This window comes from Haematobia irritans, chromosome 3 (genome assembly GCF_050003625.1).
Source record: "Haematobia irritans isolate KBUSLIRL chromosome 3, ASM5000362v1, whole genome shotgun sequence".
NCBI classification, from domain to species: domain Eukaryota; kingdom Metazoa; phylum Arthropoda; class Insecta; order Diptera; family Muscidae; genus Haematobia; species Haematobia irritans.
Window position 1 is genome coordinate 28,047,305 of NC_134399.1, and position 27,622 is coordinate 28,074,926.

At 28.4% G+C, this 27,622-nt stretch overlaps 1 protein-coding gene across 3 annotated transcripts in view; it reads right to left on the reverse strand.

Annotated features, from left to right (window-relative positions):
- Positions 1-27,622, reverse strand: part of csw (protein tyrosine phosphatase non-receptor type corkscrew) — a 199,553-nt gene that overhangs the window by 30,975 nt on the left and 140,956 nt on the right. For all 3 annotated transcript variants that reach the window (XM_075302619.1, XM_075302618.1, XM_075302617.1), the window contains one exon: positions 3,070-3,232. In XM_075302619.1, the coding sequence (XP_075158734.1) occupies positions 3,070-3,232 (163 nt within the window). The remainder of the gene's footprint in view (positions 1-3,069; positions 3,233-27,622) is intronic.

Here is a 27,622-nt window from a genome sequence, read left to right on the forward strand (position 1 = left end):
CTCTACATTTTGGGGAAATTTAATGCCCTGGTGTAATTTTTAACTGCATTTCACCAAATTACACCCTCTTATAGAAGACAAAATTGACCAATAGTAAAGAAGAAAATTATTGGCGTCAAATCATGACCATTTTACTGTAGTTGATTATTACTGTTTTTGGGAATCGTACACAGAAAAACATTTCACGAAAATTTTTCCAATTAAAATTTTAATTGAGTTTTAAAAAATATTCAAATAAAAATGTAATTGATTCGACAATTTTTTTAATTGAAACAAAAATCAATCACAAAACTCAATAGTATCAATTTATTTTTTAATTGGGTCAATTAATTTTTTTTATTGGGTCAATTCATTTTTTAATTGATACTATCATTTTTGTGACTGAAAACATTTCAATTAAAAAATTAATTGGATCAATTAATTTCGTGATTGAATTAGAAAAAAAACATTTTTGGGTTTACGAAAATTTTCTTTTGCTTAATTCATATTGAACATACATATGTGTACGGTCATTGAACTTCGAGACATACTTAACAAAAGGAAAATGTTATTGGGCTTTTTGGGAAAATTCCAAAAAAATAATAAATTTTAACTACTAGCAAATATATTTTTTTTTGCATTAAAAAATAAGTTAAATTTAAAGGATTGAGGCCTTTCTACGCTCATGCTAGTGGCCGCATTTCTGATCAGACTCGTTGTTTTGATTTCAACACGTGTATGCGCCCATTCTAGAACAATGGAAAGAGCAATATCGGTGAATGGACTCTTGATAGTAAAACTCTGTTCACAATTTTGGGGCTTCAACAAGGAACTCCGCGAATATGCTGCCATGAAGGCGAAGACTCATATTATCAAGGTATGACACGCGCCGACTTATTTGGGCTATTTCAAAGCACTGGCTCGTACCTCGGCTCGGTCCGACGAACCACTGGATTCTCTTGATTTCGGCCGCAGACCATGGACATTCAATCAGGACTCAGCACGCTTTAACTAAGAACGGCTTAAAGGGGAGGTTTCACGCTTCATTTCTACCGAACAATGGCAACCGACTTTTGCGTTTAGGGCATTTTGGGGAGTCGGTATTAAGGAGGCCGTTTGAAGGCCATAATTCGTGCCAAAGGTGTCCAATTCGAACAAATCTAAACTGATTCTAAAATTTGATGTTATTTCTGAAATTTTATTGAATCATATCCCTCCGCCTGATCTACACTAAAGGCTATGAAAATTCGAATTAGCCAGCGATGAAATAGGTGTAGATTGGTTAAGTGGCATTTTGTTTTCAATAACTTAATAGTAGCAGGTTGTCTGATAAGTCCCCGGTCTGACACATAGATGGCGTCGCTAGTATTAAATGCATATGATTCGAGTCAAAATTTGACGTATGTAAGTCAATTAGTTTGTGAGATAGAGCGTCTTTTGTGAATCAACTTTTGTTATTGTGAAAAAAATAGAAAAAAAGGAATTTCGTGTTTTGATAAAATACTGTTTTCTGAAGGGAAACAATACGGTGGAAGCAAAAACTTGGCTTGATAATGAGTTTCCGGACTCTGCGTAGTGAAATGAGCACGGAGGACGGTGAACACAGTGGACGCCCGAAAGAGGTGGTTACCGACGAAACCATCAAAAAAATCCACAAAATGATTTTGAATGACCGTAAAATGAAGTTGATCGAGATAGCAGAGGCCTTAAAGATATCAAAGGAACGTGTTGGTCATATCATTCATCAATATTTGGATATGCGGAAGCTCTGTGTAAAATGGGTGCCGCGCGAGCTCACATTTGACCAAAAACAACAACGTGTTGATGATTCTGAGCGGTGTTTGCAGCTGTTAACTCGTAATACACCCGAGTTTTTCCGTCTATATGTGACAATGGATGAAACATGGCTCCATCACTACACTCCTGAGTCCAATCGACAGTCGGCTGAGTGTACAGCGACCGGTGAACCGTATCCGAAGCGTGGAAAGACTCAAACGTCCACTGGCAAAGTAATGGCCTCTGTTTTTTGGGATGCGCATGGAATAATTTTTATCGATTATCTTGAGAAGGGAAAAACCATCAACAGTGACTATTATATGGCGTTATTGAAGCGTTTGAAGATCGAAATCGCGGCAAAATGGCCCCATATGAAGAAGAAAAAAGTGTTGTTCCACCAACACAACGCACCGTGCCACAAGTCATTGAGAACGATGGCAAAAATTCATGAATTGGGCTTCGAATTGCTTGCCCACCCACCGTAATCTCCAGATCTGGCCCCCAGCGACTTTTTCTTGTTCTCAGACCTCAAAAGGATGCTCGCAGGGAAAAAATTTGGCTGCAATGAAGAGGTGATCGCCGAAACTGAGGCCTATTTTGAGGCAAAACCGATACCAAAATGGTATCAAAAAATTGGAAGGTCGTTATAGTCGTTGTATCGCTCTTGAAGGGAACTATGTTGAGTAATAAAAACGAATTTTGACCAAAAAATGTGTTTTTCTTTGTTAGACCGGGGGCTTATCAGCCAACCTGTTATCAATTCTTCTTGTCCAATAACTTCGAATAAATATTGTAATAGTTTGAAGTATTACAAAAAGTACACATTACTTTGACGCACTGCATGCATATCAGCCACCCTGTATATGAGCTACAAGGCCCATATCTGCACTACTTACACCGCTGGGTATGGTTATAGGTTGTGTCTATGTATTTTGCTGCTAGTTGTATTTGTTTGTTTTTTATTGTTGTTTGGATTTTTTTCCGTTCAAGGTCATAAATAATAAGGAAAAACTTTACGACGTTTAATTGAACTTGAAATTTTGCTAAGCTGTCTGCTTTATTTTGTGATGTTGTAGTGTGTTATGCTAACAAAAACAACAACACAACAACCATGGAAAACAAATCGATTTAAAATTTTTGTTTGTTTTTTGTTGTTGTTGTTGTTTTAAATTAGCTATGAATTAATAATGCCAATTCTCTATAGAGATGACTAGATGAGGTTATTGTTGTTGTTGTTTTTGTTATAGCTGGCAAAACAACAGTGTATGTGTATGTTGTTATGGTGGTGGTGTGAATAATTCGCATTGAACATACCTGCCAACGTATCATGACATGTGTAACCTTATCGTCTGTTCTTACGGATAATACAAAATCTCCTGGTTTCGATTGTGATTCACGCACCAGGAATGAACCATTCTTTCCACGTTCCAATAACAATTTTTCACCTTCTTTGCCAGAAAGATTGCCGTGGAACCATCTGAAAAAAACACACACACAAACAAATAGAGGAACATTAGTTTAATACAAAAAAATAGAAAATAGAAAAATTATATTTCAAGTGATAATTACTTTCTAAATATTGATATTTAAATTTTCTACAATATCGAAAAATAAAATAATCCCGTAATATATTTACTATAGGTTATATTTTCAAGTCCTTTTGTTTAGCTTAACAATTGCGTACTAATTGTTTGTTTTGAATCAAATACCCCACTACAACACTATGACACAATTCACCAAAGCTTTCTTTTTTTTTGTCGTTAGCCCATGGTGAATATAGAATTTAATTCTCTCTTCTAACTCTCTCAAGTCAAGTAGTTCTCCTAGCTAACGTTATTGTAAATGCTTTTTAATTTAAAATTTACCCCCCAAAGTGCATTGGCGCCACATATTAGTCAAGAACATCTGGATATAATATTGTGATAAAAAGCTTTACTCACTACCCATACAAAGGCACTACGCTACACAACTACGTTAATAACAAAACATCCGTGCTCTCATTTGGCTATCACCTGTTGCCTGTTGTGGAAGCACGTGTTACATCTAAAGCTCTCTTTGAAAGCCATAGAGTGTGTGTAAGCAAAGACTACACAAAGGCATTATGGCGTAGTAAACAAATGTGTAAATAAGACAAATAATAGGTTTATTCACTCATAGAAATGTTGAAACTACTACTGTAAGGGGCATATGTTATAAGAAAAAAAAACGCACATACGAAGAGTATAGCGAAACGCCATGTAATTTTGGTGTTTTTTGGTTGGAAAAATATATCATCTAAGAAAAACGTTTATAAGAAAACAGCTGATAAAAGAGCAATTTTACAACGATTTTATAACTCGTGTAAAAAAAATTGGGTAATGCTATGATAAATATTCAACTTGATTTTTTATATATATTTTTTGATTTTTATTTTATAACAGATTGAAGTTATTAAATGTGTACTGGCATTCTTTAACCACCATTATGGTAATGGGAGTATAATTAGAATTAATACTAAAATAAAACAAGTACATACGGCCGCAAGTTCGGCCAGGCCGAATCTTATGTACCCACCACCATGGATTGCGTAGAAACTTCTACGAAAGACTGTGATTTAGTCCATACATGGTATATATTAGACAAAAAAGTTATGTATAGTTAAGTCTACAAATAATTACGAATCGATATGGACTTTTTGTACGTGAAGAGCCAGAATTGAAATATGGGGGTCGCTTATATGGGGGCTATATACAATTATGAACTTGATATGGACCAATTTTTGTGTTATTGGGGATCGATTTATCTGAGGGCCATATATAACTATAGACCGATATGGACCTAGTTAGGCATGGTTGTTAACGACCATATACTAACATCACGTACAAAATTTCAGCCGGATCGGATGAAAGTTGCTTCTCTTAGCGGCCTCGAAAGCCAAATCGGGGGATCGGTTTATATGGGGGCTATATATAATTATGGACCCATGTGGACCAATTTTTGCATGGTTGTTAGAGACTATATACTGACACCATGTACCAAATTTCAGCCGGATCGGATGAAATTTGCTTCTCTTAGGGGCCTCGCAAGCCAAATCGGGGGATCGGTTTATATGGGGACTATATATAATTATGGACCGATGTGGACCAATTTTTGCATGGTTGTTAGAGACCATATACTAACACCATGTACCAAATTTCAGCCGGATCGGATGAAATTTGCTTCTCTTAGAGGCCTCGCAAGCCAAATTTTGGGGTCCGTTTATATGGGGGCTATACGTAAAAGTGGACCGATATGGCCCATTTGCAATACCATCCAACCTACATCAATAACAACTACTTGTGCCGAGTTTCAAGTCGATAGCTTGTTTCGTTCGGAAGTTAGCGTGATTTCAACAGACGGACGGACGGACGGACGGACATGCTCAGATCGACTCAGAATTTCACCACGACCCAGAATATATATACTTTATGGGGTCTTAGAGCAATATTTCGATGTGTTACAAACGGAATGACAAAGTTAATATACCCCCCATCCTATGGTGGTGGGTATAAAAAGTGAAAATTGTTTTCTATTTTGTCAAAATTTTATTTATAATGAAAATTTTGTCAACATTTTATTTCTATAGATTTTTTTTCTTTTTATAGCAAATTTTGTGAAAATTTTATTTCTATAGAAAATTTTGTCAAAATTTTATTTTTATAGAATTTTTGTCAAAAATTTATTTGTATAGAAAATTTTGTCAACATTTTATTTCTACAGAAAATTTTGTCAACATTTTATTTCTATAGAATTTTTTTTTTTCTTTTTTATAGCAAATTTTGTGAAAATTTTATTTCTATAGAAAATTTTGTCAAAATTTTATTTCTATAGAAAATTTTGTCAAAATTTTATTTCTATAGAAAATTTTGTCAAAATTTTATTTCTATAGAAAATTTTGTCAAAATTTTATTTCTATAGAAAATTTTGTCAAAATTTTATTTCTATAGAAAATTTTGTCAAAATTTTATTTCTACAGAAAACTTTGTCAAAATTTTATTTCTATTGAAAATTTTATCACAAATTTTATTTCTATGAAAATTTTGTTAAAATTTTACATCTATAAAAAATGTAGTCAAAAATTTATTTCTATTATAAACATTTTATTTCTATAGATTTTTTTTTATAGCAAATTTTGTGAAAATTTTATTTCTATAGAAAATGTTGTCAAAATTTTATTTCTATAGAAAATTTTGTCAAAATTGTATTTCTATAGAAAATTTTGTCAAAATTTTATTTCTATAGAAAATTTTGTCAAAATTTTATTTCTATAGAAAATTTTGTCAACATTTTATTTCTACAGAAAATTTTGTCAACATTTTATTTCTACAGAAAATTTTGTCAACATTTTATTTCTAGTCAAAAATTTATTTCTATTATAAACATTTTATTTCTATAGATTTTTTTTATAGCAAATTTTGTGAAAATTTTATTTCTATAGAAAATGTCACAATTTTATTTCTATAGAAAATTTTGTCAAAATTTTATTTCTATAGAAAATGTTGTCAAAATTTTATTTCTATAGAAAATTTTGTCAAAATTTTATTTCTTTAGAAAATTTTGTCAAAATTTTATTTCTATAGAAAATTTTGTCAAAATTTTATTTCTATAGAAAATTTTGTCAACATTTTATTTCTACAGAAAATTTTGTCAACATTTTATTTCTATAGATTTTTTTTTCTTTTTTTAGCAAATTTTGTCAAAATTTTATTTCTATAGAAAATTTTGTCAAAATTTTATTTCTACAGAAAACTTTGTCAAAATTTTATTTCTATTGAAAATTTTATCAAAAATTTTATTTCTATGAAAATTTTGTTAAAATTTAACATCTATCAAAAATGTAGTCAAAAATTTATTTCTATTGTAAATTTTGTCAAAATTTTATTTCTATTGAAAAATTTGTCGAAATTTTATATCTATAAAAAAATTTTGGCAAAATTTTATTTCTATATGAAGTTTTGTCAAAATTTTATCAAAAAATTTATTTCTTTTATTATTTTCCTCTGTTGGTTAAGCTACTCTTGTAGTTTAGTCAACGCAATGGTTTTAAAACTGTGATCAAAACAACAAATATGATTGAAGTACAAATCAACAATAAAAAACAAAAACGAATGATGTAAGAGAAAGCACGCTCAAAATAAACCCAGCCAACTGCACTCAAATCGATGATTTGAAATTGGAAGGTTCGAGTATGGTTCACTTTGAGTTTAGTGAACTACCCGAATTTATTCTGATAATTGGTTGATAGCTTTGCTGCAAGTAGAGGATGCTGGCATTATTTTCCTCTGTTAATTAAGCTACTCTTGTAGTTAGACAACGCAATGGGGTTAAAGCTGAGATCAAAACAACAAATATGAAATTTTATTTCTATAGAAAATTTTTTCAAAATATGATTTCTACAGAAAATTTTGTCAACATATTATTACTATTGACAATTTTGTTTAAATTTTATTTCTATAGAAATTTTTTTATTTATTTATTTATTTTTTTTTTTTTTTGGAAAATCAATTATCAAACATTTTATTTCTATCGTAAGTTTTATAAAAATTTAATTTCTGTTGAAAGTTTTGTAAGAATTTTATTTATCGAAAATTTTGTCAACATTTTATTTCTGTTTAAAATTTTATCAGAAATTGTATTTCTATTGAAAATTTTATCAAAAATTTTATTTCTACTAAAAATTTTGTCAAAACTTGATATCTATTGAAAATTTTATTAAAAATTTTATTTCTATAGAAAATTTTGTCAAAATTGTATATCTATAGAAAAATTTTTCAAAATTTTATTTCTATCGGAAATTTTATTTCTATCGTACATTTTACTAAAAATTTTATTTCTATTGAAAATTTTGTCGAAATTTTATTTCTATAGAAAATTTTGTCAAAATTTTATTTCTATCCAAAAATTTTATTTCTGTAGAAAATGTTGTCAAAATTTTACTTCTATAGAAAATTTTGTCAAAATTTTATTTCCATAGATAATTCTTTCAAAATTTTATTTCTATTGAACATTTTTTAAAAATTTTATTTCTATCGAAAATTTTGTCAAAATTTTATTTCTATTGAAAATGTTGTCAAAAGTTTATTTCTATTGAAAATTTTATCAAACATTTTATTTCTATCGTAAGTTTTATAAAAATTTAATTTCTGTTGAAAATTTTGTAAGAATTTTATTTATCGAAAATTTTGTCAACATTTTATTTCTATTGAAAATTTTATCAGAAATTGTATTTCTATTGAAAATTTTATTAAAAATTTTATTTCTTCTAAAATTTTTGTTAAAACTTGATTTCTGTAAACAATTTTATCAGAAATTGTATTTCTATTGAAAATTTTATCAAAACTTTTATTTCTATCGAAATTTTTGTCAAAATTTTATTTATATCGAAAATTTTGCAAAATTTTTATTTCTATCGAAAATTTCATCAAAAATTTTATTTCTATCGAAAATTTTATCAAAAATTTTATTTCTATCGTAAATTTTATTTCTATTGAAAATTTTGGCAAATTTTTATTTCTATAGAAAATTTAGTCAAAATTTTATTTTTATAGTAAAATGGTAAAATTTTATATCTAACTTTGTCAAAATTTTATTTCTATAGAAAATTTTGTCAAAAATTTATTTCTATAGAAAATTTTGTCAAAAATTTATTCCTATAGAAAATTTTGTCAAAATTGTATTTCCATAGATAATTTTGTCAAAATTTTATTTCTATCGAAAATTTTGTCCAAATTTTATTTCTATCGAAAATTTTGTCAAAATTTTATTTCTATTGAAAATGTAGTCAAAAGTTTATTTCTATTGAAAATTTTATCAAACATTTTATTTCTATCGAAAATTTTGTCAAAATTTTATTTCTATCGAAATTTTATTTCTATTGAAAAATTTGTAAAAATTTTATTTCTATAGAAAATTTTGTTAAAATCTTATTTCTATAGAAAATTTTGTCAAAATTTTATTTCTATTGTAAATTTTATCAAACATTTTATTCCAATAGAAAATTTTATTTCTAATGACTATTTTTGTCAAAATTTTATTTCTATCAAAATTGAAGTAAAAGAGCTACCATTTCTGATAGCATTCTGCCAACTGTGGCAACCGTGGATATAATACGTTTGTCATTCCTTTTGTAATACATCGAAATATCGTTTTCCGATTATATAAAGTATAATTATCATTGATCAGGGGGGAAATTCTCAGACTATCGTTAGATCGTCTGTCTGGTTGCCTGTTGCAATCACACTACAGCCTTCAATAATGAAATTAACGTGTTGAAAATTTGCACAAATTTGCACATTTGTCAGTAGGCGTTATGCCTGCTATATCAGACCCCAAGCTCTCGATTTGACTTCTTGAGAGCATGGAAGCCGCAATTTTCTTGCGATTATTTTAGGTCCAATTGATTCAATTGAAAACTTTTTCCAATTCAATTAAAATTTTAATTGAAAAAATATTGTTGATATTTTTTCTGCGAAATTTTTAATGAAACCCAAATAATTTTCCGATTAAAACAATGACTGAAATTTTTATAATATTTTTTGGTGGTTCCCAATTCTAGATTTATTAGTTAAAGTAAAGAATTTATAATTTTTTTAGGTTTAAGTTGATACGTCACATTTTATTACAAAATACTGCTATTTTTATGAACACTACAATAAATGAAGCTTTAAATTTCTATCCCACAGTGTGACGACTATTTATTTAGCCTACGTATATAGAAATTCTCACTCTCTCTCTCTATCTGCGTGCTTTATTGTGAGTTTATTAACATTTCTTAGTGGAATTTTTTTTATTATCTTAAAGACAACAAAATAAAAATGTTACTGTTTTTTTTTGTTTCAATTTGATAAACATGAAAATACCTTGGATATTTTTTTGTTAAAATATTTAAACAGTGAGTTTGTTTTGAAAATATTTTCAAATTGATATAATAATGGTGGTAAATGTTTTTCAATCATTTCTGTGTCCCTCTCAATACTAGTAGGTAAAATAAATTCAAAATCCATTTGAATAAATGGCCCCATCAAAAATTCTGTAAATATTCATTTGGTTAAATAATAAAAAAAAAAAACAAACAAATATAAACTCTTCCGTTATGATATAACTAAGTAAGCGGTTATTTGATATCGAATTGACAGTAGTCAGTAGATTTGAGATATGAATTAAGCGTTTTAGAAATTAACTTGTCTCCGACTAGAGTTCAATGGAAAGGGGGTTTATAAAGATTATTCTTGATTATGATGTTTGAGATGGAAACTAGTTCATTTAAATTCCTAGTAATAAAACCAGAAAGAAAATTGTTAAGTTCAATAGGGCTCTGTCATGGAGTTGAATGACCAGACTCTCGAGGAGAAACTTTTGGCTTAGGAATTTGTAAAACTATCATATTTTATTTTATAGGCTTGAAGAAGAGCTACAGTTCATTTGAATTTCAGGAGAAGTCAATTTGGGAAATCGATGGAGGTCGAGGTCGTTTCTATAACTACTTAGTCTTGTGCGACTTAAATACAACATTAAACATTTCAAAAATATTGTAAGGATCAGGATCTTATACGCATTATTGGACATATGAAAATTGTTACGATAGTTGCCATTGAGAAGCCGAAGCTATGCTAAATGTATCATCCCCAGGACCAGTAAAAAACCAGTCGCTAATGTGTATGGACCAGTCCCAGTTCTGGTCAAAACTTATAAACAAGTAAAACTATCCCAATTAGGGCTCGGAAAACTCAAGAGTTATTGATGGGAAGCCTCTCCATCGGGAGGGGTTATGGGGCCTTCCAATCAAGAGTTACGGTGTATGGTTCCTCTATCCATCTCGATGGCTGAATCAATAAATAAAATTGTCGCAACTGGGGCTCGGAAACACGGTTGCCACAGTTGGTAGAATTCTACCAAATATTGTACATTCTTTACCTTTTCGTAGATTGGTATAATTCTTGATGTTTTGGTAGATTTTGCAAAATATTCCTCTCCACCTTCTTTTAGAAATAAAATTTTGACTTTTCTTTTAAAAATTTCTCTAAAAATAAAATTTTGACATAATTTCGAAAAAATTTTTGCAAAAATTTCTATTTGAATAAAATTTTGACAAAATTTTCTATTGGGACAAAATTTTTGGCAAAATTTTCTATTGGAATAAAATTTTGACTAAATTTTCTAAAGAAATAAAATTTTGACAAAATTTGCTTTAGAATCAAAAATTTTGACAAAATTTTCTACGGAAATAAAATTTTCTATAGAAATAAAATTTTGTCAACATTTTCTAAAAAAAAGAAAAATTTTGACAAATATTTTTATGGAAAGAAAAATTTTGACAAAATTTTCTATAGAAATAAAATTTTGTCAAAATTTTCTATTGCAATAAAATTTTCCTTCGTTTTGTTTGTTATTGTTGGCTTCTCTTCAATCGTTATTGTTGTTTTTGATCTCAGCTTAAAGCAATGCATTGACTAAACTACAAGTGTAGCTTAACCAACAGAGGAAAAGTATGCTTGTCAAATTTATTTGGGCAAAGCCCTATAGACTGCAAGATGGTTGGATGTACAGCTGTTTCGGAATTACCACATTCCTCATCAGCATCCTCTACTTGCAGCAAAACTAACAACCAATTATCTGAATAAATTCGGGTAATTCACTCAACTCAAAGTGAACTATACTTGAACCTTCCGAAAGAGGGTTTGATAGTCGGCTACTGCCTAAACAAATTTGCAATTTTGACAAAATTTTCTGTTGGAATAAAAATTTGACAAAATTTTCTATAGAAATAAAATTTTGGCAACATTTTCTAAAAAAAGAAAAATTTTGACAAAATTTTCTATAGAAATAAAATTTTGACAAAATTTTCTATAGAAATAAAAATGTGTCAAAATTTTCTATAGAAATAAAATTTTGGCTAAATTTTCTATAGAAATGAGATTTTGACAAAATTTTCTCTAAGAATAAAATTTTGACAAAATTATGAACAGAAATATAATTTTGATAAATATTTCTATAGAAATAAAATTTTAGCAAAATTTTCTATAGAAATAAAATTTTGACAAAATTTTCTATTGGAATAAAATTTTGACAAAATTTTCTATTGGAATAAAATTTTGACAAAATTTTCTAAAGAAAGAAAAATTTTGACAAAACTTTCTATAGAAAGAAAAATTTTGACAAAATTTTCTATAGAAATAAAAATTTGTCAAAATTTTCTTTAGAAATAAAATTTTGGCTAAATTTTCTATAGAAATGAGATTTTGACAAAATTTTCTCTAAGAATACAATTTTGACAAAATTATGAACAGAAATATAATTTTGATAAATATTTCTATAGAAATAAAATTTTGGCAAAATTTTCTATAGAAATACAATTTTGGCAAAATTTTCTATAGAAATAAAGTTTTGGCAAAATGTTCTATAGAAATGAGATTTTGACAAAAAATTTTCTAAGAATAAAATTTTGATAAAACTATGTACAGAAATATAATTTTAATAAACATTATAAAGCATTTTTTCAACATTTTCTAAGGAAAGAAAAATTTTGACTAAATTTTCTATAGAAAGAAAAATTTTAACAAAATTTTCTATAGAAATAAAATTTTGACAAAGTTTTCTATATAAATAAAACTTTGACAAAATTTTCTATAGAAATAAAATTTTGACAAAGTGTTCTATAGAAATAAAACTTTGACAAAATTTTCTATAGAAATAAAACTTTGACAAAATTTTCTATAGAAATAAAATGTTTACAAATTTTTCTATAGAAATGACAAAATGTGTTATAGAAACAAAAATTTTGACAAAATTTTCTATTTGAATAAAATTTTGACGAAGTTTTCTATATAAATAAAACTTTGACAAAATTTTCTATTGGAATAAAATTTTGACAAAATTTTCTATAGAAATAAAATTTTGACAAAATTTTCTATTGGAATAAAATTTTGACAAAATTTTCTATTGGAATAAAATTTTGACAAAATTTTCTATAGAAAGAAAAATTTTGACAAAATTTTTTCAAAATTTTCTAGAGAAATAAAAGTTTGGCAAAATTTTCTATTGGAATAAAATTGTGAAAAAATTTTCTATCGGAATAAAATTTTGACAAAATTTTCTAAAGAAAGAAAAATTTTGACAAAACTTTCTATAGAAAGAAAAATTTTGACAAAATTTTCTATAGAAATAAAAATGTGTCAAAATTTTCTATAGAAATAAAATTTTGGCTAAATTTTCTATAGAAATGAGATTTTGACAAAATTTTCTCTAAGAATAAAATTTTGACAAAATTATGAACAGAAATATAATTTTGATAAATATTTCTATAGAAATAAAATTTTAGCAAAATTTTCTATAGAAATAAAATTTTGACAAAATTTTCTATTGGAATAAAATTTTGACAAAATTTTCTATTGGAATAAAATTTTGACAAAATTTTCTATAGAACTAAAACTTTGACAAAATTTTCTATAGAAATAAAATTTTGACAAAGTTTTCTATAGAACTAAAACTTTGACAAAAATTTTTATTGAAATAAAATGTTTACAAAATTTTCTATAGAAATGACATTTTTGACAAAATGTGCAATAGAAACAAAAATTTTGACAAAATTTTCTATTGGAATAAAATTTAGACAAAATTTTCTATAGGAATACAATTTTGACAAAATTTTCTATAGGAATACAATTTTGACAGAATCTTCTATTGGAATAAAATTTTGACAAAATTTTCCTTAATAATAAATTTTTGACAAAATATTCTATAGAAATAAAATGTGACAAATTTTTATATGGCAATAAAATTTGGACAAAATTTTTTAAGTATTAAGTAAACATCACTAAAAATTTTAATTCCTGTTAGGTCAACAGTAACGATGAATAGTCTTAACCTTTAAACTGCTTTCTTTAGGGCCACATAGAAAATAAGGTCTACGCCAACAGGACCTGGCACCAAAAATCCTCCTCGTTTTACCCCATGCGAATTATTTGGGCAAATTTCTCTTTTATCAATGAGTTCTACCAAATTCTATTTTTAGTATGCGTGGCAAGTAGGTTGAGATTTGCAGTACGGTATGTTTGATTTCACCTTGGTTGAAGGGAATAATTTGATTACTAACGATCAGAGAATGAAGCCGCCGAGTCGCGCCGCCGATTTTAGCCGTCGCCGACCCGTTTTTAGCAGTCGACGCCGCCGCCGAATATGTCAACTCATCTCGACTCAAATTAAGCCGCCAATTAATCTAAAATATTGATTTATATCAGAAAAATTTAATAATATTTGTTATAGTTTTTGCCTAAATTTTGAACTTTCCACTTTCAATCAATTAGTATCAAGTTGCTATAATAGTTTTACAAAATTTTAGCTCAAAAAATTTGAATGAAATGTAAATTTGATTGTAAGATTGGTTGTACAACTAATCTCATTACAATTCGGAAAACTTCAAATTTATTTTTTAAAAGATAATTTTGCGCCGCCGAAGAGACAATTTTTTATCGGCTTAGCCGTCAAGCCGCCGCCGCCGGAGGCAAAAATGTAGTGTTAGCCGCCGCCGACAAAAATGGGTCGGCTTCATTCTCTGCTAACGATAGATGTACTGACGGACGGACAGGCGTCGATGGTTAGGTTAGAGTTAGATCTTTGAAAGAGTTGTATTACGGTAACTGAATGACAAACTTTTATTCCGGGAAGAGATACACTTGGTTGTTTTAATCAATTTAAATGCACTACGCAAAAAGTGACTACAAGCTTTGAGATTAAATTCCATGTTCTTATATTTTGCAAGAACCGGTTGCAATAGGCAAATTTTATTGTGATTTGGTTAAATTGTTGTTTACGGCAATTAAATCCATGTAATTTTCGAAGAATTTTCCTCTAGTTTTTTTCTTAAATATTCATTTCATGGAAATTATGACAGCGAAGATTAAATTCTTTTTATTAAATAATATTAATAAAGTGAAATTGTAGTACATAGTTCACTTTTGTATTTATAATAACATTTTTTTTTAAACCAAATAAATTGTGAAATATTTCAACGTCAAGAAAGTTGCTGGACTTGTTTGTTTTTAATCGCCTTAACGAAGATTAACGCGTAAATGCCACTGATCGTATAATTGATTTTAATTGTTTGTTTTGATTTTTTCTTTTTTCACTCTCTCTTTCTCTCTCCTAATCTTCTTTTCCTCTTTATATTATAATTAGTTCATAACTATGTAAAATGTAATAATTTCTATAAATTTTAATTATAGGAAAAATACCAATGGAATGGAAATTATGCATATTACTTCCATGCCAATATTAGCATATGAATAAGCATGGTAAAATGGCAAGAAAAAATAAATAAAATTAATAGACCCTGCACTTCACTTAACTTAATTTTTATATGTGATAATAATTTTATTAAAATTAAAAAATATATACTAATATGTTTGATCTATACTAAAAAAAAGTTTACTTGATTCTAAATATTTTGGCCTTTTCGTAATGAATTTGGTATTGATTCCCAGGCGAAGATGCATCTTCTTTAAAAGAAGACATTTTTTTTATCGATCTATCTTGCTTTAAGTCTAGGCTCTATAAATTAAAATTAGAATAGTGATCTCATTTAATAGAATTTTTATTTTCATTTTGCGATATACTAACAAAGCTATTCATGTAAACTGTTTTATAGCAATAATGAACTACCTCCTGCGAAAATTGAACTAAATTGTACTCCACATTTTGAGATTTCTATAAAGCGTCGTTAAACCCAGGAAAATTTAATTTTTTGATTTGAAATTGAGTTAAAAAAAAACTTCCTGTATAGTAAAAATAAAGGACATCATTGGAAGGAAATTTTTTAAAGTGCTTTTAAAGTTGTGCCTTTGGAAATTTTTCGCTGGGAATTCTTTGATTGCTACTATCATTTTCGTGATTGAAGAAGTTTCAATAAAAAAACGTAATTAGATTGAATTAGAACAAAATGTTTGTGTGTGCACATATAAATACATTCTAGTGTTGCCAGTATAGGAGTGAAATTTGTCCCCGTCAACGGGGGCTACATTTTTCATTTGACGAATTTGCAGAACTGTTGGTGTTTTTTTTTTGGAACCTATCCTCTTGTTCTTGTCTATGAATTTCCAAAACGCAAAAGTGGATTTTCTTCATTACATTTGAAGTTATAACCACGGTTGCCACGAATGATAGAATTCTACCAAAAATCGTGATGTTTGGTACAATGGTACAATTCTTGATGTTTAGGTAGATTTTGCAAATAATTCCTCCCCAACTAAGAGATACTTCTATAAAGTTATTTCTAACGAAAATTTTGTCAAAATTTTATTTCTATGGAACATTTTTTTTAAATTTTATTTCTATAGAAAATTTTGTCAAAATGTTATTTCTATGGAAAATTTTTTTAAAATTTTATTTCTATAGTAAATTTTGTCAAAATTTTATTTCTATAGAAAATTTTGTCAACATTTTATTTCTATAGCAAATTTTTATTTCTATAGAAAATTTTGTCAAAAATTTATTTCCATAGAAAATTTTGTTAAAATTTTAATTCTATAGAAAATTTTGTCAAAATTTTATTTCTACAGAAAACTTTGTCAAAATTTTATTTCTATAGAAAATTTTGTCAAAATTTTATTTCTATAGAAAATTTTGTCAATATTTTATTTCTATAGAAAATTTTGTCAAAATTTTATTTCTATAGAAAATTTTGTAAAAATTTTATTTGCATAGAAAATTTTGTTAAAATTTTAATTCTATAGAAAATTTTGTCAAAATTGTATTTCTATAGAAAATTTTGTTAAAATTTTATTTATATAGAAGATTTTGTCAAAATTTTATCTCTATAGAAAGTTTTGTCAAAATTTTATTTCTATGGAAAATTTTTTTAAAATTTTATTTCTATAGAAAATTTTGTCAAAATTTTATTTCTATAGACAATTTTGTCAAAATTTTATTTCCGTAGAAAATTTTGTCAAAATTTTATTTCTATAGAAAATTTTGTCAAAATTATATTTCTATAGAAAATTTTGTCAAAGTTTTATTTCTATAGAAAATGTTGTCTAAGTTTTATTTCAATAGAAAAATTTTTTAAAATTTTATTTCCGTAGAAAATTTTGTCCGAATTTTATCTCTCTAGAAAATTTTGTTAAAATTTTATTTCTGTAGAAAAAATTTTCAAAATTTTATTTCTATAGAAAATTTTGTCAAAATTTTATTTGTACAGAAAATTTTGTAAAAATTTTATTTGTATAGAAAATTTTTTTAAAATTTTATTTCTATCGAAAATTTATTTCTATAGAAAATTTTGTCAAAATTTTATTTCTATAGTAAATTTTGTCAAAATTTTATTTCTATAGAAAATTTTGTCAAAATCTTATTTCTACAGAAAATTTTGTCAAAATTTTATTTCTATAGAAAATTTTGTCAAAATTTTATTTTTATAGAAAATTTTGTTTAAATTTTATTTCTATAGAAAATTTTGTCAATATTTTATTTCTATAGAAAATTTTGTCAAAATTTTATTTCTATAGAAAATTTTGTCATATTTTTATTTCTATAGAAAATTTTGCCAAAATTTTATTACTATAGAAAATTTTGTTAAAATTTTATTTGTATAGAAAATTTTGTCAAAATTTTATTTGTATAGAAAATTTTGTTAAAATTTTAATTCTATAGAAAATTTTGTCAAAATTTTATTTCTATAGAAAATTTTGTCAAAATTTTATTTCTATAGAAAATTTTGCTAAAATTTTATTTCTATAGAAAATTTTGTCAAGATTTTATTTCTATAGAAAATTTTGTCAAGATTTTATTTCTATAGAAAATTTTGTCAAAATTTTATTTCTACAGATAACTTTGTCAAATTTTTATTTCTATAGAAAATTTTGTCAAGTTTTTATTTATAGAAAATTTTTCAAAATGTTATTTCTATAGAAAATTTGGTCAAAACTTTATTTGTATAGAAAATTTTGTCAAAATTGTAATTTTGTAATTTGATTTCTATAGAAAATTTTGTCAAAATTTTATTTCTACAGAAAATTTTGTCAAAATTTTATTTCTATAGAAATTTTGTCAAAATTTTATTTCTATAGCAAATTTTGCGAAATGTTATTTCTATAGAAAATTTTGTCAAAATAAATAAAATTTTGACAACATTTTTTATAGAAATAAAATTTGGCAAAATTTGCTATAGCAATATTTTCTATAGAAATAAAATTTTTACAAAATTTTCTATAGAAATACAATTTTTGAAAAAATTTTCTATAGAAATAAAATATTGCAAAATAATATTTTTTTGTTTGGTATTTTTTGGTAAAATTTTCTCCAAATTTTGGTTACTATTATAGGCTCCAATGGCAACCGAGGTTATAAAAAAAATTTGAGGACGCATTTGTACCAAAGACTGGATCAATATTTACATTTTACTCTGTTTGCCCAAAAACATCATTCCTCTATTACAAAATCATTTCGGGAGGATGATCACCATATTTTTCAAACCTCCAGTTGCATTTCTTGAGTATTTAGAAGTCGATTTGGTCGAAATAACGATTCGAAGTTTCTGTATAACCCATAAATATATATTCTGATGACGGTTGGTTGCTCAAATGATATTGTGGATATCGATCTTCGGTTCTGAAATGTTGGTCTCATTGAACTTTTTATACCCTTCACCACTACTGTGGTACAGGGTATAATAAGTTTGTGCATTTGTATGTAACGCCAAGAAGGAAAAGTCTGAGACCCATCTTTTAGTATACCGATCGTCTTATTTTCTTTTTTCTTTTATTCTTTTTGATTGATTTTTTAAATTTATTAAGTTTGTCTGCAGCAAAGCTTATTCTTTCAAATATAAATGAGGTCCGGTCCAAAGAAGCTATTTTTGAAATACTACAGGGATATATATTTCGCCTGTTCCCCTAATTTATATGTCAATAGGTAAATCAATAATTAAAAATAAGTTGCCAAAAATTATGAAGAATTTTAAGGAATTTATGAATTAAGGAATTTTATTGTGAGGGATGCGGATTTTGGAGAACGTACAAAATTGGGGACAAGAGTCAGAGAATAAATAAATTATCCAATTTACATGCTAATGAAAAGTTAATTTTTCTTATTCGATTCACGGCCATTCTCCGTTAGGCATTAACTGCCAGTTAACAGAAAAAAATGGAAATATATTTTCTCCGGTTAACTTTAACTGAAAAATTCAGCAATAAAGTTTCTAACTGGCATATGGAATATATACGCAAGATTAGAGATATGTATATAGCACGGTTTTAAATTTCGTTAGCTAACGTAGCACTAACGGAACTTTATGTCAATCGGGGTCAGTAGAGCTCAATGGCTCAATGTAGAACTCATAAAGTGACATATTGAGGATTATTAAAGATTTTCAAAAGAAGATACATCTTGCTTTAAATTTCATGGTAAAAGCCACAAGAGCTCTGATTCATTCTGATTCCTACCCAAATTCATATCCGCAAGTATTGATCTCATATATCAAACGATGCTTTAATACAAATCGTTTATAATAAAAAGTATTTAAGTAATTAGTAATTAATTGTATTGTATTTAAATTTAATTTATTTTTATTGTCACACAACAAGGTCATTGGAATTGAAGAACCACTAAACACGACCAGCACAATAAAAAAAATTACAATTTTTAAATACACGTTACTATGCTCGAACTAAAACACGAGTCATCAATTGATCAATGTAATGAATATGTGATGTCTTACATTTATTTTAATAAAAAAAAATTCAATAAATGAATGAATGCATAAATTTTCTAAACTTTAATGATTGGGAAGAGAATTTCCTTTTAGACAAGTATATAACGAACGGACGGGCATAAATTCTTGGAACTTTAAAAGGCGCTATGAATATGGCCCCCATGAAAATTAGCCCCAAAACCAAAATGATCTAGGACTCCTAAAAATTGTATGGAAATCAATCACATAAAATTTGTATGTACAAAATTTTTGGAAAGTCACATTTTATTTTTGGGGCCCTTTTTTATTATAAAAAAAATAGCCCAATATTTCCTTAATTTTTTCCATCAGTTAGGCTACATTTTCACACAGTCTTTTAAATCAAAAGAGAAAATGAACGCTAATTTTATTTTGGATCGATTTTCATGCTTCAGTTACATGAGGCTTGTATTCATTATGAAGCGTCTCCCACATTTGGGCTCATTTTTCTGGGGCCCATTTTCCTACCGCCACTTTAAACAAATGGGAGAAAATGCATTATGAGCATTTTGTATTGAAATATGCATTTTGTTTTGTGCTTAATTGAATTTACTTAACATACAAATTTAACCTTCATTCTATTTATGGATATCATTGCTGCTAAGCTATCCATAGTAGAGAAAGTATAACTGCTAATAGATGGCGCCATTGGCAAACTAGCTATTTCCCCCATATAAATTAATTAGCCAATATTTATGTTGTAATTGAACGTTTAAAAATACGGTATATCACCTCCCAAGCTGATGGGGGGACAAATGTTAAATACACACAAAAAAAAAAATTCTGATTCAATCACGAAATTAATTGATCCAATTAATTTTTAATTGAAATGTCTTCAATCACAGAAATGATAGTATCAATTAAAAAATTAATTGAAGGTCAATTAAAAAGTTAATTGATCCAATTAAAAAATTAATTGATACTATTATTTTTGTGATTGATTTTTGTTTCAATTAAAAAATTTGTTGAATCAATTAAATTTTTAATTGAATATTTTTTAAAACTCAATTAAAATTTTAATTGGAAAAATTTTCGTGAAATTTTTTTGTGTGTATGAGCAATTAAAATAGCCATTTAAAAAGCCAATGTATAGAAATTCTAAGGAGGGATTATGAGTGACATTTATCTTTTCTATGTCATTCTATTGGAAATGTTAAATTATTAAACACTAACACTAAGATTAAAATAAATAAAATAAATTTTAGTAAATAATATCTTACAAAGCATTTGGCATATTCAATAGCCCCCCCCCCCCCCCAACTAATGGGCCTTCCTTCCTCCCCTTGTGTTTCAGTTTAGGTTACACGTTTAATGATCATGATAACTAAACTAAACGTGTCCATGTTTTTTTTTTCTTTTTTTTATTAAGTCTATAGATTTCCAATAAGTAAAAATTTCTATTAGCAACTATTATTGTATATTATTTTTGTTTTCTCTTCCTGTTATACTATTAACAACAATCCATTAACAAGATCAACAACATTTTGTTGATTTTTCTAATATTGTTATGTTTTTGTTTTCCTTTCTCTACAAAAAGGGGTTTTTGTGTGTATATTTTTTTTTTTAATTTTTATTGTCTTCTAAAATATGTAGCAAATAAATTAGATAATATTATTTAGTTTTTATTCTTTTTTTTTGTATGAATTAATTAGAATTATAATGCATCCAGAAATATCTCAAGTCTTGCACTGTTCAAATAATATAACCCACATTTATTATCTGTTACCTGGCTTCAATTGAATAAATTAATACAAATATGGGTTAATCGCAAGTGCTCATTAACAATAAGAAGAAAAAAAAAACAAAAGAAAGCAATAACAATTAGCGTTTTATAAAGTGTTATTTAATTACAAGCCTTTATTTTAAATATCACTGTGCTACAATCTTTTTGGCGGAGGAGAACATTGTGAGAATATAGAACAAATTCTTCAATAACGAAAATTTTAATATCAATCACAGAATTGATTAGAAATTAAAAATATATTTGTTTAAAAAATTAATTGATTTTTCTTACACTTTCAATAAATTTTTTAATTGGTTCAATTAAGCCTTTATTTTAAATATCACTGGGCTACAATCCTTTTGGCGGAGGAGAACATTGTGTGACTATAGAACAAATTCTTCAATAACGAAAATTTTAATATCAATCACAGAATTTATTAGAAATTAAAAATATATTTGTTTAAAAAATTGGTTCAATTAAAAATTAAAAATATTGAAAGTGCAAGAAAAATTTATTTTTCTTGCACTTTCAATAAATCTTTTTAATTGGTTCAATTAAAGATTTTATTGATTTTGATCGAAAACCCCATTAGATTTTTTTTAATCGAGGCAATCATTTATTTATTGTACTATTGTTTACTCATATTTATTTTTATACCCACCACCATAGAATGGTGACGGGGGTATAATAAGTTTGTCATTCCGTTTGTAACACATCGAAATATCGATTTCCGACTATATAAAGTATATATATTCTTAATCAGGGAGAACTTCTAAGACGATATAACGTTGTCCGTCTGTCCGTCTGTCTGTCTGTCTGTCTGTTGTAATCACGCTACAGTCTTCAATAATGAAGCAATCGTGCTGAAATTTTGCACAAACTCGTTTTTTGTCTGCAGGCAGGTCAAGTTCGAAGATGGGCTATATCGGTCCAGGTTTTGATATAGTCCCCATATAAACCGACCTCCCGATTTGGGGTCTTGGGCTTATAGAAATCGTAGTTTTTATCCAATTTGCCTGAAATTTGAAATCTAGAAGTATTTTATGACCATAAAGAGGTGTGCCAATAATGGTGAGTATCGGTCCATGTTTTGGTATAGCCCCCATATAGACCGATCTCCCGATTTTACTTCTTGGGCTTATAGAAACCGCAGTTTTTATTCAATTTATCTGAAATTGGAAATCTAGAGGTATTGTAGGACCACAAATACGTGTGCCGAAAATTGTGAGTATCGGTCCATGTTTTGATATGGTCCCCATATAAAACGACCTCCCGATTTGGGGTCTTGGGCTTATAGAAACCGTAGTTTTTATCCAATTTGTCTGAAATTGGAAATCTAGAGGTATTTTAGGACCATAAAGAGGTGTGCCAAAAATGGTGAGTATCGGTTCATATTTTGGTATAGCCCCCATATAGACCGATTTCCCGATTTTACTTCTTGGGCTTCTAGAATCCGAAGTTTTTATCCTATTTGCCTGAAATTGGAAATCTAGAGGTATTTTCGGGTCATAAAGAGGTGTGCCGAAAACGGTGAATATCGGTCCATATTTTAGCCCCCATAAGAACGATCTCCCGATTTATCTCCTGGGGTTTCTAGAAACCGTAGTTTTTATCTGATTTGCCTGAAATTGTAAATATTCTGGTATTTTAGGCTCACAAAAACGTGTATCGGATTAAGTTTTTATCGGTCCATTTGGTAATGCCTCCATATAGACCGACTTCACTTCTTGAGGGTGTAGAAGGCGCACTGATCATGAAAATTGCTTGAAACTCAATGTAAAATTTCCAGATTTTACTTCTACAGATTTAAGATTTCAAGTCAAGACGTTATTTTATAATTTTCTTGCACACTTACAAGAGATGTTAATGATTCCTCTAAAACTCAACCAAAAATGGTTCTTATAAATCCAGAATCTGATATAGTCCTCATAGGTGAAATCTTTAAATTTATCTTCGGGAAGTGTCCTCAAGTCCTCAAGCCCTTCTGAAATTTCAAAGGAAACCCTAATATTTGGTTCGTGGTGGTGGGTATTTAAGATTCGGCCCGGCCGAACTTACTGCTGTATATACTTGTTTTATGATATATGTTTTTGTACACACAAACATTTTTTTTCTGATTCAATCACGAAATTAATTGATCCAATTAATTTTTTAATTGAAATGTCACAGAAATGATAGTATAAACAAAAAAATTAATTGAAAGTCAATTAAATAACAAGTATATACGGCCGTAAGTTCGGCCAGGCCGAATCTTATGTACCCTCCACCATGGATTGCGTAGAAACTTCTGCGAAAGACTGTCATCCACAAATTTCAACTCACTCGGATGAAATTTGCTCCTCCAAGAGGCTCCAAACCAAATCTCGGGATCGGTTTATATGGACTGATATGGACCACTTTTGGCATGGTTGTTAAATATCATATACTACCACCACGTACCAAATTTCAAGCAGATCGGATGAATTTTGCTTCTCCAAAAGGCATCGGAGGTCAAATCTGGCGATCGGTTTATATGGGAGCTATATATAATTATGGACTGATAGGAACCAATTCCTGCATGGTTGGTGGATACCATATACTAACATCATGTACCCAATTTCAACCGAATGGGAAGAATTTTGCTCTTCCAAGATGCTCCGGAGGTCAAATCTGGCGATCGGTTTATATGGGGCCTATATAAAGGGTGGTTAAATTGTAAGGGCCGATGTTGAATGTGAACCATACCTAAACGCCAAGTTTTTTCCGAATTATATTTGACATTTCTCTATTTCAGATTTACTCAATTTGAACTGTGGACGTCGTGAATGGGTAGAATGGTTCCAAGAAATGGCAACAGTGGATGATCAATTTTCGAAGAAAATCATCTTCAGTGATGAGCCACATTTTCACCTCAGTGGATTCGTCAATAAACAGAATTGCCGCATTTGAGCGAATGAGAATCCAAGAGTGATTGTCGAAAAACCAATGCACCCACAAAGAGTGACTGTTTGGTGCGGTTTATGGGCTGGCGGCATCATCGGGCCGTATTTTTTCCAAAATGAGGCCGGTCAGGCACTTACTGTGAATGGTGTTCGCTATCTTGAGATGATAACGAACTTTTTATGGCTCGAATTGGAAGATATGGATGTGGACGATATGTGGTTTCAGCAGGACGGTGCTACTTGCCACACAGCTAACGAAACAATGGCTTTTTTGCGCAACAAATTCAATGGCCGTGTTATCTCACGTAATGGCGATGTCAATTGGCGGCTAAGATCATGTGATTTGACACCGTTGGACTTTTTTCTTTGGGGTTATTTGAAAGAAAAGGTGTACGTCGATAAGCCAGCAACAATTCAAGAGCTAAAGGATGAGATAATTCGGCACATTAACGGCATAGAACCTCCATTATGCCTCAGCGTCATCGAAAATTTGGACCATCGGATGAAGGTGTGTCACCGAGGTCGCGGCGCCCATTTGACCGATATATTCTTCCATACATAATTGAGTAATACCAATATATCATAATAAAATAAAATTACAATAATTTCCTAAATAGTTTGTGTTTTATTCAAAATCAACATCGGCTCATGAAATTTTAACCACCCTATAATTATGGACCGATATCGACCAATTTTTGCATGGGTGTTTGAGGCCATATATTAACATCACGTACCAAATTTTAAACGGAATCAGATGAGTTTTGGTCTTCCAAGAGGCTCCGCAAGCCAAATCGGGGGATCGGTTTATATGGGGGCTATATATAATTATGGACCGATGTGGACCAATTTTTGTATGGTTGTTGGAGACCATATACTAACACCATGTAACAAATTTCAGCCGGATCGGATGAAATTTGCTTCTCTTAGAGGCCTCGCAATCCAAATTTGGGGGTCCGTTTATATGGGGGCTATACGCAAAAGTGGACCGATATGGCCCATTTGCAATACCATCCAACCTACATCAATAACAACTATTTGTGCCAAGTTTCAAGTCGATAGCTTGTTTCGTTCGGAAGTTAGCGTGATTTCAACAGACGGACGGACATGCTCAGATCGACTCAGAATTTCACCACGACCCAGAATATATATACTTTATGGGGTCTTAAATCAATATTTCGATGTGTTACAAACGGAATGACAAAATGGCTGTTTTCTTTTTGCACTGGATACCCTAAGCAGTCACGGACTAAAAGAAAACAGAGTACTCGTTTATCCAGGACATCTCCAAAAAAATATGCAACACTGTCATCAGCTGTTTAAAAACAATCACAGAAAACCAGTGAAATCTTAAATGTTTAATGTATGAAATGCTCAAATAGTTATAAATATTATTCATGACACTGTATCACTTTGAATTTCATGATATTCGATAAATTAGTCACAATAAACTGCTATTGTGAATCTAAAAAGCGTCACTTTATCAAAATGCAATCTGGTAACACCGACTCGACTTGCACTGATGGGATGTTCTGGATAGAACATCAGTGCAACGATGTTCTGGATAGCCCATTCATATGATGCATCCAGTGTTAAAAGAAAAAAGCCCTAAAGTTAAAATACCCACCCTCCCCCCCCCCCCCCCATCCTATGGTGGAGGGTATAAAAATTAATTGATCCAAGTAAAAAATTTTTTGAATCAATAAAATTTTTAATTGAATATTTTTTAAAGCTCAATCAAAATTTTAATTGGAAAAATCTCCGTAATATTTTTTTCTGTGTAGATTTAGGTTTATAAAAGATTGATTTAACTGCTAGTTGTTATTAGATTTTTCCATTGTTTAAATTTTAAAAATTAAAAAAAAAAAAAACAAAAAAAAACAATCATAAAACTAACTTTTCACAATCGGAACCCAATATTGCAACAACAAAAAATATAAGGCTTTCCTTTGCGAAACCTATTTACCATGGTCCACACCTAATATCAAATGCGCCAAATTATCAATTCAAAACCCTTAAATAGAACATAATAACATTTTTTTAGATTTTCACCTGTGTAACACGAACTTGGCACCCTAAGTTGTTATTTATATTTTCAAAATATTTGCAATAACGTTCTCAATCATTTTTCTGTTTTTTTGTTTAAACCTTTACGAGCGAGACAAGTATAGAGATCTAGAATCCTTGACCCAGATACGAGAAATCATACATTACTAGTATCTTTTAGATACATTTTTCAGTTTTATTTTACGATTCTAAGATGTCTTATTTGATCAGTAGAAAAAACCATTAATGTGTTTAAATATTTGCTTTGCTTCCATTTACAGATGCTGGTGGAGAGATCATGGACTTTAGTTGAAATTCCTGTTGCTGCTCAGTTTTGTGTTTTGGAAATAAATTTTCTAGTTCAATCAAATTCAATTTACAAATATTTGTAAATAAATACAAATCGAATGAACATTGACAACTTTAGACTGCAACAGAGAAGGTGTTGACATTGATATATGTTTTATGGATTTCCCAAATGTCAGGAGATAAAACTAAAACAAAAAATGCGTTAAAAATTGGTATGATTAAAATTATATATATTTTTTTCAAATTTGACCTCATGCGAGGGAAATGCAAGTAGAGAGGAACAACTAATGTAAGATATTTGCTTTGGTTGTTGATTTTTGCAAAGCCAGTTTTTTTGTTTACAAAACAAACGAGAGAAAAAATACTAGCAACCAGAAATGACCAAATTTAAATCTTAATACACAAGTAATAAAAAAAAACCTCGTGATTTTGTGTAAATTGAACAATAAATTGCTATAGCACCAATCTGCCCAAGAAACCCTCAGAAAAAAAGTAAACCAGCTTACCCTGATGTCATTACTGGTGACCGAGTTTATTTACCAAAAAAAAAAATTAATAATTGCAAAATGTAGCTTTTCCTTTATTAAATTTATATAAAGCTTTGTTTGTGATTCCATTACTACTACTGTTTTTTTTTTTTTAATAAAAGGTAGTCCAATCATAATGCAAGATATCTAAGCAGCAGGTTTTAAGTAAATTTACCAAGCAAAAAAAGCGTCGTCCAAATCGTAGTGAAAATGTTCTTTTTGGATCCGGAAGTGGTGCTTGTCATAGGATGTGGTGCTTGTTATTTAAACCGCCGTTGCACTAATTTTATTATATAGATAATTTTTTTATTTCTATAGAAAATGTTGTCAAAATATTATTTCTATAGAAAATTTTCCTAAAATTTTATTTCTACCGAAAATGTTATCAAAATTTTATTTCTATAGAAAATTTTGTCAAAATTTTATTTCTATAGAAAATTTTTGTCAAAATTTCATTTCTATAGAAAATTTTGTCAAAATTTTATTTCTATAGAAAATCTTGTCAAAATTTTATTTCTATAGAAAATTTTGTCAAAATTTTATATCTATAGAAAATTTTGTCAAAATTTTATTTCTATAGAACATTTTCTTAAAATTTTATTTCTAT